This window comes from Danio aesculapii, chromosome 17 (genome assembly GCF_903798145.1).
Source record: "Danio aesculapii chromosome 17, fDanAes4.1, whole genome shotgun sequence".
NCBI classification, from domain to species: domain Eukaryota; kingdom Metazoa; phylum Chordata; class Actinopteri; order Cypriniformes; family Danionidae; genus Danio; species Danio aesculapii.
In genome coordinates, this window is record NC_079451.1 from 11035796 (window position 1) to 11054792 (window position 18997).

Sequence of the window (18997 nt, forward strand, 5' to 3'; positions counted from 1 at the left end):
CTGCTTTCAAGCGCATAGCCTACGCATCCTCACCCGTATCCCGTCTTTCTATTTCCGGCCCGGTCATGGCAGCTGGACGCAGGAAGCAACTGTTTTCAGAATAGATATAAATAATAAGGAGCAAACTCGAAACTACGTCGTTTTAAGACGGGTTTGCGGATATACCGTTGCTTTTTGCCTGCTTGAAACATGGCTACGACAGCTCAATTATTCGAGGTGGGTCTGTTTTTGTTAAAGATGGCTCGAAAGCTGTCACGGTCTGCATTACAGCTTGCAGAAAAAAACGGTTCATAGTTTATAAAAGTGCGTCACGTGCTGTTTTTGGTTATTAGCGTGCTGTATTTAACGTTGACGTTTAGTTGAGACACATAATGAATGATGCATGCACTAGTAAACACCAATCTTCAATTTTCAGCTGTTCTGTTTTGTGTTGTCATCATCTGTTTAAGCAAAATTATAAACATAAAACTAATTTCCGCCGTATAAACAATCCACATTGTCATTCTTTTTTATGTGTGCATGTCATTTTGCGTAGTCTTCTTCAATATCATGCGATTTATATGTACATTGTTTTATTTATTTTTATCATATTTTTTCTTACCAGGAGCCCTTTGATGCTGATGAGTATATTGAGAGACTGGCATGGAGAACACCTGGAGGAGGTTCCAAAGGAGGTGCAGAGGCATTTGACCCTAAGAAGTGAGTTACACAATATTTTATGATTGTCATAAACATACTCCAGCTGTAAAACGTCAACACATTCTTGACTTGCAATTTGTTTCTCATGAGGTTGATACTCATTTTGAGAACAAACATAGATTTGCTTATGTACAATTTCCTTCTTGAAGTCGATATGTGTTCAGGATTAGGCATGGGCCGGTATAAGATTCTGACGATATGATAATCTTGGTTAAAAATATCATGCTTTCATGGTATTGTGATTACTACTCTAAAATGTATTCTTTTTAAATGTCTGGGTAAAAAGCAAAAGCTTTTTTTCCCCCTTTGAACAAAATACATTTCATTTTGAGAAACTATTTTGGAATCGTAAACGTCCCAGCAGGCACAGGGCATCAACATGACGTCAGATTGATGTTGTACTCCAACATCGTGGGATGTTACATTTTGTTTGGAATTAAAAATCATGTTGTTGTCAGAACACAACGTCAGGCCAACGTCTAGTCTAAAATCAACCAAATATCAGCATTTTATGATGTTACAGCTTGATGTTGTGTGAATGTTACCACTGACATCTATTAGACGTTGGTTTTTGGTTGCCATACCTGACGAATAAATGTCAGTATTTGATGCCAATATGACGTTGGTTTAAGATGTTAGCTCGACGTTGGATTTTGGCTGCTTTCCAACACAACCTAAAATCAATCAAATATCAACGTCATTTGACGTTGTTATTGGGCGTCAAATTAACGTTGTACTTAGATGCTGGCTAGACATTTAATTTTAGTCACCTGATGTCACGACCAACATCTAACCTAATATTAACGTCTTATGATGTTGTGTGCCTGCTGGGATGTCAGGCTAAATAATTCAAATAAATCATTCAATCAATCAGTTTGCTGTCTTCATTAGTTTCAACAACACAGATTTCTGTACAATTGAAAACGGAATCTTTGGAGATCTTTTCTGCTGGAGATACTATTGTCCTAAAAAACAAAAAAAAAACATTTAAAAAAATGTAAAAAAAAACTTAAATATAAAATCTTACACATACTTAACACAGCAGAAAATTTGGGCGGTTTTAAAACCTTGACTTTCCAAACCATGGTATACATTGAAAACGATTATCGTTCCATGTCTATTCAGGATAGTTCACAAAAAAAAAAATTCTGCTAATAATTACCAAGCCTTATATCTTTCCAGTCACCTAAGACCACAAAATAAGATATTTCAGATTAAACCCGAGCGCTCACTCATCCCCCATATACAGCAGCTCTCCTTAGATGTTCAAAATCCAGAAAAGGAACCAAAAACATGTCAAATGTCAAAACATTTCATGTGACTTCAGTGGTACAACTGTAATTATACAAACCTCCAAGAACAAGTTTATGTGCCAAAAAAAGCTAAAAATGTTATGCTGCTGACTCTAATAACAAATACATAAAGCATGTTTTCGTAAAGCAACATTTTTCCTGAATTGCGTAACCTTAATTGGAACTACCTGAGGGTGAGTAATTAATAACTTTTATAATTAATAAATTTTTGCGTGAACTAATACTTTAAACTTGTTTTCTTTTACCTACACATACTCAAGCACACGTGATGCTCAGGGTCTTTTTAGCATCTCTTGATTTGAGGATATATGAATACATGAAAGGTGGCACGGTGGCTCAGTGGTTAGCACAGTTGCCTTACAGCAGGGGTCACCAATCTCGTTCCTGGAGATCTGGTTTAGCTCCAACTTGCCTCAACACACCTGCCGGGGTGTTTCAATTATACCTAGTAAAGCTGCGGGCACACTGGGCTTTGTGTGTGCGAAATTCTGACATACGGTGCTGCGAAAAGGGGCGGGATTAAACAAGATGATTAGACATTAAAAAAAGCGAGCGATCGGTCCATGTTTTAAATTTCTGTCCAGAGAGGTCCTGTTTTGATCCTCGATTGGTCTCACGCAGTCAAGTGATGCGATTTCGCAGTTCAGAGTTCACAAAGCTTGAACTTTGCACTGCAGCGAACTGCGAAACCTAACGCATGACCCTGCGTTTCCGGTCTGACGCATTCGCGTGCGTATGAATGGAAGTCTATGGGAGAAAAAGCCCAGTGTGACCGCAGCTTTAGACCTTGATTAGCTTGTTCAGGTGTGTTTGATTAGGGTTGGAGCTAAAATCTGCAAGACACCGGACCTCCAGGAACAAGTTTGGTAAGAAGGTCGCTGGGTCAGTTGGCATTTATGTGTGGAGTTTGCATTCTCTTCCCATGTTCGTACTGGTTTCCTCCGGGTGCTCCTGTTTCCCCCACAGTCCAAAGACATGCACTATATGTGAATTTTAAGAAGCTAAATTGGCTGTAGTGTATGAGTGCGTGTGAAAGTAAGAGTGTATGGATGTTTCCCATTACTGGGTTGAGGCTGGAAGGGCATCTGCTGTGTAAAACAAATGCTGGAATATTTAAGTTTTTTTCCACTGTGGCGACATCTGAATTAGAGACTGGAGAAAGCTGAAGGAAAATGAATGAATGAACACATGAACTATCAGCAGAGCTGGGAAAAAAAACTGATTTCATAAAGCCATTACTTTTTTGATGTTTTATATAGCAAAATATAAATTCTAGTAATAGCACGGCATAAAACCTTTCAATCAAAGCAATTCTCTAAAAGTAGCTTGTTTATTTTTTATTTTATTGACAATGTTTTATTTATTTTTTTGAACATTGAACAACTAGTAGCACATAAAGTTCATAAACTTCCACTATGCTTGGACAGATTTGTGATCATGAAGATAAATTAATTCATACATTCACTCTTGATTACCTTGGGAAAAACTGGATGAAATTAATAAGAAAGATGGAATGACAATATATTTCAATTTTATCCTCAAAAATCTGATTATTTGTTCAGTATACAAGCAAGTGCAAACATCCTATCAAAAGTCGTCCTATTGAAATAAGAACCTCTGTCTGGCTACGGAAGACTTACCTGTGGTACACACACTTCAAAACTTTTGGTTTTTTTTTTTTGCCTTGCAGAGCTGCCTTCAGGTGGCTTTGACTTGTCTGCCACTGTTGGTTTGGGGAAAAAAGGATGAAAAAATGAAAATTGTCATAATTTACTTGCCCTCCTTTTTTTGCTGAACTATTCCTTTAATTAAAAATTTATAAAATGAAATTTAAAAAAGTTATTGACTTCTTTTATGCCAAAAATCATTACCAGGTAAAGATCATGTTTCTTTTAGACATTTTGTTAATTTCGAACAATAAATATATCAATCTTGATTCTTGATTAGCAATATGCATTACTTAGAACTTAATTTGCTCAACTTTAAGGGCAGTTTCCCAATATTTCATTTTTGTTTAACCATCAAATGCCACTTTATCAAATTAAATGAGTGTAGTTAACTCAAAATTGACTGAAAGTTAATTCTACTCATTTGAAAAGCGTTTTGAACTCAGTGTTGATGGTAATGAGCTAATTAAATACCTCATTACTTCAACTTAAATGGAGTAAGTTCACAGTACTCGTGTAGATTCGTTTTTTTTAACTCGAATGGTTTGTTGCAATTGGTTTCCTTAAACGGTTTGAGTTGCCTTAACTTATTGGGTTTTACAGTACTCGGGTGGTTTGAGTTCTGTTCATTCATTGGGTTTTGCTGTGCTCAAATTGCTTTATTCAAATGGATTAAGTTCACAGTACTCATTAGAAGTAGTTTTTGAACCTAAATGGTTTGTTGTAATTGGTTTCCTCAAACGGTTTGAGTTACCTTAGCCTTTTGGGTTTTACAGCGTAATCCATGTCAAACATGATTAGTGTTTCTTTAAAAAAAAAGAGAAAGAGATTACTGGCCTGGCATGCATGATATAGTTCTTCGTTTTCATGGATCTGTGTGAACAGGTTACCTGTATGTCAGTCCTGTTACAAATAATTACAACAATTCAGTTTTTAATGTACTTAAAGGGATAGTTCACCCAAAAATGAAAATTAACTCACAGTTTACTTGCTCCCTAGTGGTTTCAAATCTTTTGAGTTTAGTTATTCTGTTTAACACAAAAGAATATGATTTGAAGAAAGCTACAAACGTGTAAGCATTTATTCAATAGCAGGAAAGACAAAAAGTATGGAAGTCAATAGTTACAGTTACCTAGCTTTCTCCAAAATATCTTATATTGTGTTTAACACAGGGTGTCTGCGGGGTGTTAAAATATTAAAAGTTGATAAATCAATGTAGAGAAATTTAAGGCCCTTAAAAAGTATTAAAAAGTCTTATATGATATAATTTTAAATCATGCTAAAGTTTGCCTGAATTAAATCTGCGAATATGCTCTGTAGTTTAAGAAATCAATAAAATCCTGCTAGATTTGACATCATGCTGCTTTGTTAACTGCAGAAACCAAGGCATCACCATTATTTCTGCAGTTCTATAGCCGCCAACCTGCTGAATTAGCTATATTTATTAGATTTTTATTCAGTATATGAATAATGTTTTAGTTTTGGAATAGTTTCTTACATTAATATTTAGTAATTATAGTGCAAGTTAAAATCTCGCTAGTGTTTCCGGTTGAAACCTAAAGTGGTTATAAGGTCTTAAAATGTATAGAAAGTGTCTTAAAAGGTATTGAATTCCACTCTCTGATTCCTGTATATACTCTGTTAACATGATAATTAAATTTAAAGTTTGGTGAAAAATTGAGGGCGAGTAATTATTGAAAATATGAAAGATTACTCTCAAAACATTTTATAACAATTGTCAATCTTGTAATATGCTAAATATATCAGATTTTTTCAAGTTTGACAAGTCACTTTAAGGAAAAAATACATTAAAAAGACAAGAAGTTTACTTTAACACACACAAGCGAAAGTGCTTTTGACTGCCAGAGCAGAAACATCGCCCCAAATTTTACACCCAGCTCTCAAATAACCAACCATGAAGAGGCTGTTTGTGAGCTGGGCAAACCATTGACTTACAAATGATGGAAGAGAACAAATTTGAGGGGAAAAGATGGAGAGGAAAAAGAACTTAAGCTGCCAGCAGCGTTTAGGGAATTACGGTGATATGAGATTATATACTCATCACTTCAGAATGTTTTGCTACCACCCAGAGAATCCAAACTTGCTGAGTTGGAGCTTTTTACTTTGCTGTCCTACAAGTTCTTTGAAATGCAGCTGACGAAGCTTTTGGTTGTATGCGTGAGGTTTCCTAAATATACGCGCACAGCACCGCTTTTTTATGAAGAACCACAATTTATAGTAACAGGCCATTAGCTGATTTGCTGCCGAGGTAAGTGCTTATGCGATCTCGACAAACAAGATGCTCTCCCTGGATGCTTTTTTTTCGCTTCACAGTTTGAGATCAGTCTCCGAATTTTTATTTTTTTTTTCAGAGTCTATTTGGAGAAGTATTCATGAAAGATAAATGAATCTCAGCCCAGTATATTCTGATCCCTGCCGTTGAGCTGGTTTCAGGAGCTGGGAACAGCTTCAGGCGTTTTCATCTGATTGGTCAGGTTTTATATAACGTTTCCTCACAGATTACATGCTAGCCAAGCTAACTTAATTTGGGACGTAAGCCTACATCTCGCAAATCAAACTGTGAAATGGATCCTTTTTCAGTGTTCTGTGGACACAAAGAGTGTTCTTTGGAACGCTCACCGTAGCCTCCACTTGTGTATGAAAATGACTTCAGAGTTCTGGTTCAAATCTACTTTGTCAGCAGTTCCCCTTTTATTTTGGCTATAGCTAGTATCCCTATAGCCATCAGAACTATTTTCAGCTTACAGTAAGATCCAAAAGTATCTGAACATTGTGAAAATACTTAATTTTTATGATAATCTATATCTACTAACAGTTTGCTTGAAGTTTCATAAATTTTTAAAAAATATTATAATTTTATATTTATCTGGAAAGGTGTTTGACCCGGTTGAAGACAACATCATTGGCTCTCCTATGAAGTTTTAATTCTTTTTCAAATATTTGCAAGTGAAGCTTAACTGAGCAGTGCAATTTCTCACAGTATTTCCTATAATATTTTCCTTCTGCAAAGTCTGATATTTATTAAAATGTTTGTTTGGCTACAGAACAAACTGCTGTCGTCTATTGACCTCCTAATTACCCTAACTTGCCTGTTTAATTTAATTACCTAGTTAAGCATTTAAATTGCACTTTAAGCTCTATACCAGGGGTGCCCAAACTTTCTTATGAAGGGCCAAAAACCAAACTTGACTGAGGTCTGTGGCCTGAAGGTAAATATACCAAGCTGAATTACATCAAAGTTTTCATGAGTATTTTCGTACTTTATTTCCTAATCTTTAAAAATAACTAGAAACCATTGCTTTTAATTTGTATTAACTAATGCAGTGTATTTAAAAAAAAACAATTAAAATGAATTTATTACAGTAAAAATATCAACAATTGCATTAATAACACTGAATACACTAAGCTGCACATGCCTTTGCTTTGGTTTGCTCGATGGTGTCTTGTGCATTGTCCATTATCCATCAAGTGACAGTATTTACATTTTAAAAATCAGATTCAAAACAAAACGTTAAATTCCAAATGGCGATCTCTGTTCAAGATATTTGCCCCAATCGCTTCTCCATCATTGGCTTTTGGAGAAGCCTCAACTTTGGCCCGCGGGCCCTACTTTAGGCATCTCTGCTGCATACTAATATCTTGCAACATGTATAGAAAAATATTATGTACTGTCATCATTGCAACAACTGAAGAAATAATTTTTTTAAATTAGTTATTAAAACTGTTTGAAATGTTGAAAAAAAATCTACATTTTCTTGAAGAATATCTAACAGTGTAAATCAATTACCTATTTTTGTAATGTCTCAAATTAATAATGTTACATTTTGCCCATCCAATTAATAATGTGACCAAATCCACCCAAGGAAAAAGTTATTCAATAGTATTTTATTTATCAAAAACTTTATTTGATGTATCTTGTTTAAATACTATTTCCTAACAAATCTTACTAAACCTTCCAAAACATTGTTCTCTGACATAATGAGTCTAAACCACAAAAAAAAAAAATTGCAAAACAAAATGCATTGTACTGACCAACCAGATTTGCTAAATCCTTTTCACCATAGACAGTAAAAGATATGGACGTAGTATCCGTGACGTCACCCATAGCTTTCTGACGAATGCAAAAGAAGCTACAAGTAGGCGGGGCCAACAGTTGCCATTTTGTTTGTGCGTCATCGCACCGAATCATCATACCAAACAAGGGCAAAGAGGCGGAGCGTGAGCAGAGCTACAGATGCCTGATTGCATTTTGCTTAGATGGGCATTTCTTTGGAAGGAATGCTTAATACTTTGTTAACTGCGACTCGTTTGTGTTCTGACCACATGTGCTTGGTTGTATACTATATCAGTTATATATATATATATATATATATATATATATATATATATATATATATATATATATATATATATATATATATATATATATATATATATATATATATATATATATATACACACTGATTGACATTCACAACATTGAGTCACTAAGCATTGTTCTTAAAATGTTTTTCTACTGGAGGAAAACGTAAATTACCTCCAAACACTTAAAATATAGTCTGTGTTAGTAAATGCAAGGCTATTTATGAAATCCATGTCATGAACAATGTATGACAACATTTAGATGACTGTTCTAGAGCCTACAGCTATTAAATCTATCAGATTCTGGAGTGCATTCAAGTTTTAAAGAAAAATAGAAATGATAAATGATCTCAGTGTTTCCTCTTGTTTTTTTTTCCCAGCTGTGGCAGCAGGCCTTTTTTACACCGATCTAACAACTACCAATGGCGTTATTTCAATGACAAATGTCGTGAGCGCAGTGTTACAGGTCAAGATCGCATTTACGTTATAGCCTACGAGCATGCGAATCTCTTTGCTTGCATGCCGATATCCTCTGCTCGTGCACAACTTCCTGCACGCCCCCTCAAATATACGCTGCTCAAGTGCAGATCTTCTTGTGCGCAGTGCGCTGTCAATTAAACGCTGCTGAAGTGCGATTTAGTGCCTTTATGTAACGAGTATGTCTCCAACATTTATTAGATTTGCTATGAATATATATGAACGTCTCCAATAGACCTACAGAGCGGTATTAATGCGTCCTGAAGTAAAGTGAAACGGCTATACGTCGTGTTTGCTGGCCTCACACATCACGCACCTGTCAGTCAGCCAGTCAGTCAAGCAGCACGTAACCTTCAAGGGTTAAACAAATACCGCACGGCACTATAACGGACGGTTACAGAAAGGTGTAATAATTCACTTACTCTTTAATATGTTTTGGTGCGAATATTACCCGCTATTAAAAAAAAACACGACGGAATGTTTTGAATGAGAAGCTGTAAAGTAGCCGTGGCGGGATGAATTTTGGCGTGGCGCCCCGCCATGGAAGAATGAATATAGCAGAAACCATAGATCTTAAATAAAACAAATACATTTATAGAGATGGTAAAGTATATAATTTCACTCACCTGGGAATAGGCATGTGCCGGTATCACATTTTCATGCTGCGATTAATTGATTGAGCTTTTATCACGGTATACGGTATTATCACGATATTGTAATTTTACTAGAGAAACAGGTAAAAAACACAAAAAACTTCAGTTTCGTCAACTTGGTAACTTTAAAAACTTTTTAATTAACTAAAAGTACTTCAAACATTTAAATACAAATAAATATAAATAAAACAACACACAATATAAAAGTAAACTTGAGCAATTATATCAAAGTGAATGTCCAAAGGGAAACCGTCTTCGATCAGCAATCGTGGAATGAACTGCCAACTATTCCAGCATGTTTTATGCAGCAGATGCCTTTCCAGCCACAACCCAATATTGGAAATCACCCATACACACTCATTCACACACACTCATACACTACAGTCAATTTAGCTTATTCAATAATAAACATAACAAAAACTGCCTGCTAATGCATGGGTAAATCTTCAAAGGGAACAGTGTTACATTTTAACCTTTCACCTCATCCTGCTTGCTGTTTCACTATCTAAACAATGAAACATAATATAAGTCAAATTTGTTTCATTTTGATATTTGATTTACACTGTCTCTTTTGCAGAATATCAGTTTTAATAACCAATAATGGCCATTATAACAGTAAAACGTACATTAAATTTAAACGATAAAGGTAAGCAATCAGTCAATGTGCAGAATCAGTGTATGTGGTTACATAAATTAATATATTAGCTTATCTTTGCACTCAGCCAAAACAGTTAACTGAGAACAAGTGATTCAAAAGACATAAGAATTGTTAGATAGAGACAACAAGATGAATTCAATATCACGTTTAACAACTATAGTGAGATGAGATCATCCAGCAGATGAACTGTCTGACATGCACTATACTCTCACCTGGGGTTTATGCTCACCCGCTGAACTAGTGGCTGCAGCTGTGGGCAGAGAGTGTGTGGTCACGTGATTTGCGTTTTTAGCCGTGTACTAGAATGAACAGAGAACTTTTCAGAATCGCTAAATGAAACGCCGGTGTATTTCCCGCGATTTCTCTGCGCCTCCCTTGCGTTTCTTCTCTCTGACTCTCGACTATTTTGACAAATACACACAGACGACGCACGCTCACACAGAGTCCAAAATAGGAGTTTGTGATTGGGCCAGCCCAATGTCAATACCGAAAAGAGCCAATGGGCTGCAGAGTGTCACATGGACCGGCCCGGTCTGTCTGTCCGGGAAAAAAGCATCTACTTTCAGAGAGTCACAGATCACAGCAATGTCAATCAATAAGGCAGAAAAAAACGATAGGCTGCTAAGCCTTTTATGGGCCGATCAAATCATAAGACGATTATCAGCCCGGCCCAAAAAGTACGTCGGCCCACCGGGAAAGTGCCCGGTCTGCCAGATGGCAAGTCCGCCCCTGCGTGTGAGGATTATAGTGCGGTTTCAGCGGCGGCGCGCACACAGGGCTTCTACATGTGGGGATTGTTTACATCAGAGTGCGCATCAGTTCTGCGCAGCATATACGCAGTGTTTCTTCAAGCGGTTGATGGAAAATAAGCTAAGGCACGTTCTAAGAATATAAATTCGGATCTATTATTTTTCACGGTATTTTGAAGTGCCCACGATAACAATATCGTGCATATTCATTACCGTGATTTATCGCATTACCGAATACCGGCACAAGCCTACCTGGGAAATGGAGGCCCCATGAACAGTTTGTGAGCACAGAAAAGTGCACAGCATGCAATATTATCTGATAATTGTGGGAAATAATTCCAAAAAAGTAACTGACTGTGTAAAACCACATAAAACAAAACAAAATTACGATGTATATGCCGAGTTCAGCGAATAATCAGCCAGAATCAGCTGAGGTAAAGTGAGGGCGACCTAGCTGTCACTCAAGTGGCCACACCCTTAATTATGCAGACTTCATATAAACGAAACGGATGAGTTTTACCTCACTCACAGTTGTCATGAAGCGTAATACTAGCTATTTATGAACCAAAATCGTTCTTTGTACCAGGCTGTAAACATCTTTTTTTTCTGCTGTTAAGTTGACCATTTTAACTGTGAGGTCAATAAAATTTGCTCTATTATGGAGCCAGGACTAGCGGAATTTCAATGAATTGCAGTTTCAGTTACTTCCGTATTTGCTTCATGAGGGAAGTCGCTTGTTTTTCACTCATCTTCATCCATTACAAAGCAAACTTAAATGTTATGTTTAAGCCAACCTGTAAGGCTTATGGGACGTGTATGTAATAATAAATGATAGTGGTAATATTGCGTTCATGTACACTGTGTGTTTAAGGGCACTTACATGTTTTAGAATATAGAGGTGTTGTGACACATAATTAGGTTTTTGCTGCAAGAATGACATTGTAAATGGACTTCACGGAGAAAAACTTAATACCACAATTAGAACTGTAGGTTCATATTTGCTTTAATGTGTTTAAAGTATTATAAATGCTTGTTAAGTCAGAAATTGTCTTTTGCTGCCTGCAGCTCTTTAATGTCACATCTTTGGTTGCAGGTTGCTGGAAGAGTTTGTGAACCACATTGAGGAGCTAAAACTTCTGGATGAAAGAATCCAGAGGAAGGTGGAGAAGTTAGAGCAGCAGTGCCACCGTGAAGCCAAGGAGTTTGCTCACAAGGTCCAAGACCTTCAAAGGAGCAACCAAGTCAGTGGCTTTACATTTTTTGCATTTGTAATTTTTAACCTGTCAATAGGCATTTTAGTAACTGTTTAGTAACTGTTTCATTATCATGAATTACATTAAGGCCCAATTCTGCCTTCCCTTTGACTCTTGAAATAGAGTGTGAAGGGGTAGGAATAAAAATATTCCCCTAAGAAATGGGACACGACTATTACTACAGAACACACACATACACACACACACACGTATGTATGTCATCACTAGCTTATACATCACATGAGATGTTGTATGCAGTAGGGTTGCACGGTTTACCGGTACTATGGTAGTATCATGATACTATTGCTCCAAAATACTGGCAGTGCCACTGTAGTTTGTAAAAGGTAGTATCGTCATTAATGGTTTATCTACAATAGATAATGTTGCATGTGAAAAAGTCACTAAAATTCTCACATGTTTGTGCAACAATAAACCATTTTATTTGAATAGTATGTGAAGCCCTTTAAGGTTGTAAAACTGTGTAAAATTCATGCCTTTCTGGTAGCCTGTTGCACGTTTTCTAATGCTTCAGTTCAAACGCACATCTTAATCGGTTCATTTCTGTTCCTGTTAATATGATTTAGTAGCTACAACAACTCTTTAAAAGAATGATTCACAAAGTGAAATTTTTAATTACTTTGCATTGTTAGCTGATAAAACCCAAAATAGCAAAAGGAAACATTGAAACAATTTTTGGCCACTTTAAATAGCCAAATTTTGTTGAAAAAAATGCTCTTTTGTATCAAATTTCATTCAGTATAATTTGTAGCTTCATTTTAATGTATTTTTGTTCATCAGTTATCTACAAAATAAACAAAAATAATGAATATATTTTAGGTGAAATGGGGTGCAAATTAGGGCTGTGCGATTTGGGGAAAATATCTAATTGCAATTTATTTGACATATTGCAGTTTGATTTATGATTAAATTCAAACATCAAGCTGATTTTAATTTATTTCAAGCTTCAGCTCAACAATCTGTAAGTCGTGGCAACAATTCTGCGACAGCTCTTAAAATAAACCTGTTTTTATTTGGTTTGTGACTTTGAAACAAAAATACTCCCATATTACCAATGCTGTTTTTCTTTTATATCAATTAGTCTATTAATGCTTCTGAAACAATGGGCCCCATTATCCCACTTGTCAGTGTTTTCCTGTTTGTTTTCTTTTTTTTTTATTGCGGGCGTAATTTAGTTGCGCAATTCTGATTGGGCAGAACGAAAGTGTGCTCACTCAATTTGCTAGTTATAAAGACCCGGTCGAATCATACGATTTCAGCATGATTTCTTTGATGTAGAGTGACGTGGGTAGTCGAAAATGACAAATGTACGTCATGACACAAGATTTAATAATTTCTTCTCATGTAATGTGGCATAGTTCACGACAACCGATACCATGTCTGACCTCACGACACCATCGCAGAATAGCATGATTATTTTTCTGAAGCATAGCAGACAGATTTTGAAGCACTTCATCTCAGATGTTATTCGTTATTCTTGTTTACATATATATTTTATATTGAAACCTCTTGCGATTAACTAATCACAATGTTTCAAATTGCGATTTGATTTCGATTAATCGCTCAACCGTAGTTCAAATAATAGATTTTGGCCTTAATGGAATTCAAGTAGGCCTATAAAATATAAAATATAGGCCTATTTCTGACCATTTTCTTTATAATTTGATTTATGAATTACAGTAAATACTACTCCGTGTCATGATACTTCAGCTGGTATAGTATCGTAAGATTAATTAATGGTATCGCGACAACTGTAGTCTGCAGTAGTAATTTCAGAAGTGCAGGCACAGAGTTTAACAGATGACTTGCTCGAAAGTTGTTTTGCACTGAATTTGGACGAACGCTGTTCATATTCATCTCGAAAGAGTATGAGCCTCTGGGTTTCTTTAGGCGTCCCTGTTACGTGGATCGTGTTGCAAGAAGCACAAAACGGTATTGTGTGTATTTACACAGTGCTCATATGGATCTAACCTTTCAGTAGTACAAGTTATACCGGACCTGCTATAAAAAGCTAATTCCCTGCCACCAGACTTTTTCTAAGCAGCCGTGGCCTAATGGTAAGAGAGTTGAACTTGTGATCCAAAGGTTGCAGGTTCAAGTCGCAGTACCAGCAGGGATTGTTGGTCTTAAACTCCACCTGAATACCACGGCTGAGGTAATTCCCCAACTGTTCCTCTGGTGTGGGTTCACGGCTTTGGATAAAAGCATCTGCCGAATGCATAAAAATAAATAAAATAAATAAATTTGCAGCAGTTATTAAAAGAGGTGGCCCTTATGTAATTTTTTTTTTTAACGTTTCTTTGAACTTTGATCATGACCATAGCACATTAATGCCATTATAAATGCATTAAATCAGATGCTATTTTGTAGTAAAAAAAAAAAAAAAAAAAAAACTATTTTAATGACTTTCTTTTTACATTTGGGGGTCTTCTTGCTCTCTTTTGGAGCAAGTTTCTGGTGTAGTTTGTAGTGTGGTCCTGAAAAATCTTTATTTGAAGGGCTATATAGCACTTTTGGCCTACCCCTACACATCCAAGCCAAAGAGATATTCGGGCACCCCTTCAAGTGAACACTGGAACTGATGGCTAGGGGAATGTGGAAAGGTAAATGTGCCTGTACACGTACACCATATAAGCCTCACTTTCTTGTGATTCAAAGGTAGCCTTCCAGCACTTCCAGGAGTTGGATGAGCATATCAGTTATGTGGCTACTAAGGTGTGTCATCTGGGAGATCAGCTAGAAGGAGTCAATACCCCGAGACAGAGGGCAGTGGAGGCTCAGAGACTCATGACATACTTCAACGAGTTCCTGGATGGAGAGCTGCGCAGTGATGTCTTCAACAATCCCGAAAAGGTCAGATTCAGACAGACTGCCTAGTTTTACTATATCAGACAAGGATCACATTCAAAACACAAATGTCACAAAGATCTAAATTTTTTGTTGGTCTATATTTTCCTTTCATGTTCTGTGTTAAAGTCAGTTGCAGTCAATTTAATTTCAAATACAGGGAGGCAGGGGCACAATATTACACATTATTCTGTACGTATTCTATATGTTATAGATGTAATTATTTGCACTATTAAACTTGAAATGTTTAAATGGAATTCTGTATGTTATGAACTAAATATTTACAGAAACCTCTGATGTGTTGGTCAAGAAATGTAAAGTATTGTATCATATTGAAAAGACTGGAGTAAGCTAATGCTTTACCTGGCAGATTGTAATTCCTAGACATGATGTTGACACTTATGCACATCAATATTTAATATTCAGCATTGTAAAAGCATGAATATTTGTGATATTTAAACGAATGGTGCATTCGAAGCCTGCTATAGCATAATTGATGGAAAACAACACTATATGCAACTATTGAATATGTTTAGAAAGAGTTTACAATTGACTAGCGTTAGATCTACCTTAAGCCTCATTCACACTACCAGCAACATGCTGTGACAAAGCAGCTACCATTCATTTCAGTGGAGAGCTAGTGATTTCCAGCGATCTCCAGCTGCATGAGCGACAGCATCTGTTGGCGACAGATGTGGACATGTCAGGTGACACAAAGTTGAGAATCTTTACTTCGTGCAAATGAGGATCGACTTTCATGAGTGACAGTTAATACGAGCAATCACTATATCTCACATGATCCTCTCTTAGCTTCTGCATCAGCTGGTTATTTGTAGACAGTCATAGACCACTTGTTGCTGCAGATAAATAGACAAAATTATAGATCACACGTTTTAATCTTCCTCATATTTGTAATTCCATTTATAATTAGTACCTTCACAGTTTTTTTATTTTTAGCAGCAAGAAAATGATGAATATCATACATAAACGTTACCCAAGCAATTCCATTAGGAAAGCCCACTAGCCACTTCAGTTTTATCCCAGGCCGATTAGCAGCTATGAAGTGTAAGAATGCAGCTTTAGTAATTAAGTAACCAACTAGTTGTTACCAAGCACCTAGAGTGAACTTTACGTTTATAGGCCAGATCCAGTTGAGTGACTGTGGCTATTTATCCCTGATTTCCACAGAGTTCAGATATTTTGTGAAAGCAGGACTTTACCGGCAGCTGTCCAATGTGAAGTTGTAAAGGGTGCTACAGTTGCAGCCAAAGCTACTGAAATTTAGTTTGCAGCAGTGATATAATGGATGCCTTAGGGTAATATATGTGCCCTGCTTAGATGTTGATGTACGCCAACTTAATTGGAAATGCCACTTTATAAGTTAATCTCTCAAGTTACTCAGTAATGATGTGGCCAACCCTGGGTGGCAAGTCTTACATCTTCTGATGCTATTAGCATAAGGCCACCAACATGCTTCCAGAGAGCCATGTGGGAATATACCCGCCAGACTTTTCAATATTTCTCAAGACGCGCACGCCTCCAGAAGAGAAAAGAGGGGAAGTGAGAGGAGCTGCCGATGAATAGCTGAGAGGGGGGAATGGAGGGAAGGGAAATGGAAGGAACGAAGGCTGGGTTAATCCCTGTGAAAGGGAGGGCCGGGCCCAGGCAGCAAGGAGACAAGCGCCGGTAAAACCCCCTACTGCTGGGAGACGGCTACATCACTTACATGGGATTTAGCTAATCTTAGCTGGGGGACAGATACTTAGAAAACCTCGGCGAGAAGAGTGGAAAAGGGATGGATCCACCTCACGGGAGCACAATAATGATGTTAGCTGAGGCAGGCAGGAAAAGGAGAGTGGGAACAGAGGATATGTGGACGGCAGGGCCTTTCGGATCACCTTTTTCTTCTCTTCGTCCATCTGGCTTGAAGGGAGAGGTTGGGGGGGATCTTGTCGGGGTCCTGTTTTGGCCTAGACCTCCTACCTGCCTATGGGGACAGATTATGGGAGGTGATTTAGTGAGGGATTATCCATAGTCAATTCTTAATAGTCATGAGTGAGCGTAAAGTGTTGGCTGGGCCGCGACTGACTGACAGGAGTTAAGGTTTGATGAGGTTCAGGTGTGCCGGGCTGAGCTGAACTCTTATCATCCTCGTAGTGGACGAGAAGGGTGAGGGACATACATGAGAGGGACAGATTTACCTTAAGCTGATCCCCAGATTTAAGGGTCCTGCCTCTGGCTGCTGTTTATGTTTTGAGATGTCTGTCCTGTAGTGACCATTTTCTGTCTCTCAACACAGTCTGTTCTCATCCTACACAGATAAAAGAAGCTGCAGACATCATTCAGAAGTTGCACTTGATCGCTCAGGAGCTGCCATTTGATAGGTAAGCACCCGCCTGCAGATGGGCCTCATCGAAGGATTGGTGAATTCTATATTAATGGTGTGCTGTTAAAGTTATCACATAAGCAGTCAGCAGTGATTGTCAACACATGTTGATGGCCAAAATATAACTCAGTTTTTAATATGTATGCTGCTTAGCATACATGTGCAGCTTTAAACAGTATTTATTTCTCTAAGAACAAACCATATGGTTGGTATACAGTATGTGCACAAGCACATTGTTAGGTATGTATTGTTGCAGAATTTAGTGTAAATTGTGTCAAGGTATTGCTACCTTCAGTACCTTGTGGAAAAAGTAGTTGATGGAAAAAAGATTCAGTGTGGGCAAACTGAGCATGTATAAAAATTGGGCTAATGTATAACAAAATGTATGTCATGTCATGCTCTACATCAGTGCTTCTCAACCACATTTCTGGTGGACCACCACCACTGCATGTTTTGTCTATCACACCCATTACAGGTCTTTCAGTCTCTGCTAATGAGCTCAATCAGGTGTGTTTGGTTAAGGAGACATGGAAAATGTGCAGTTCCGGTGGTCCTCCAGGAACGTGGTTGAGAAACACTGCTCTACATTAATGCTCTTGCATACATGTAAAGTATGCCACATGTGTTAATTCTGTCCAATTAGCAGTGCCACTTGTAATAACTGTCAAAATAATCCCCATCTGTATTTTTTACTTTCTCTATAAATGGATAGACCGTACAAGTGGTTGTGAACCTTTATGAATTTCATTCTTCTGTTGAACACAAAACATATTAAAAATAAAATATTAAAAATCAGCCATAGTTGGAACAAAAAATATATAAGTATTTGGCTGCTGCTTTCCAACATTCTTCAGTTTAAACCTTATGTACTGTTGGAAATGTTTTCATCCACTCTGGGGTTGTTTCCAGTCTTAATTTGGCCACAACTTTTTCTGTCTCTCAGCTAGCAGAATGAATTGTGGTGACAAATGTTATTTTGACACGTTTTGAGAAAATACTTTGAATTAAAAAAAAAACTCAATGAGACTCTCTGGGCAAATTGACTACGCTTTTGTTATGTGCTGATCAAAACTACTAAATGCTTTTAAAAATTTTAACTCTTTAATTGCCAATTTCAGAAATGATGTCACTGATTTAGTGAAAAAAAAACAACACAAAATAGCGTATTTTCAGTATAGACCATTTTGAGGCATGTAAACATAAACAATGTTCCCAACGTATTTCCTGTTTTATTTTCTATAGCTTTGCAGAATCCAAAAAGAGCCACATAATGATCAAAAATGTTATGATAGCTGTTTTAACATCAAGTTATGATTGAATTGCCTCTTGTTACAGTTATGAAATAGTGTGATAACATGCAGGAACCACATTGAACTGGTCTACAAAAAGTAATTGTGGACTGCTTTTTTTTTTACCTTTTATCAAAGTCTTGAACATGTAAAACAATATTGCCTTTGATGCATTGTTTTTGATTTATTAAAATTTTTCTCCCTTATTGTTGGTACTGTTTCTGCCACATTGACTTCCATTAAAACCAAGTTTTTTTTATTACAAAACTGCAACACCATATAATCATGCATTATTGATTGTTAGTGGTATTCCCTGCTGGAAAGAGGTAAAATTTGTAATATTTACTGTTGATCATCAGTTGGCACTAAGTTGGCATTAAGCCTTTAGATAGGCCTGTGCAAAAAAAGTTTCTGGATTTTATATGGCGTATAACAGCAAATTATAGTGCGTATGTGTGTCTGTGAGTGTGTGAGAGTGACCTTTGACGCATTTACCTTGAGAATGACGCATTTACCTTGTTGTGTCTGAGAAAATCATATGCATCTCAGCTTTCAGAACTACATGGAGTAAACAAAAACAAAGACTGTGTATTTATACACCATTA

The 18997-nt window shown here is 36.9% G+C and overlaps 1 protein-coding gene across 1 annotated transcript in view; it reads left to right on the forward strand.

The window, feature by feature from the left end:
- Positions 1–35: 35 nt before the first annotated feature.
- Positions 36–18997, forward strand: part of exoc5 (exocyst complex component 5) — a 32840-nt gene continuing 13878 nt past the window's right edge. Inside the window, exons 1-5 of the mRNA XM_056476727.1 lie at positions 36–216; positions 605–699; positions 11693–11840; positions 14529–14723; positions 17037–17101. Coding sequence (XP_056332702.1) covers positions 190–216; positions 605–699; positions 11693–11840; positions 14529–14723; positions 17037–17101 — 530 coding nt within the window. The 5' untranslated portion in view covers positions 36–189. The remainder of the gene's footprint in view (positions 217–604; positions 700–11692; positions 11841–14528; positions 14724–17036; positions 17102–18997) is intronic.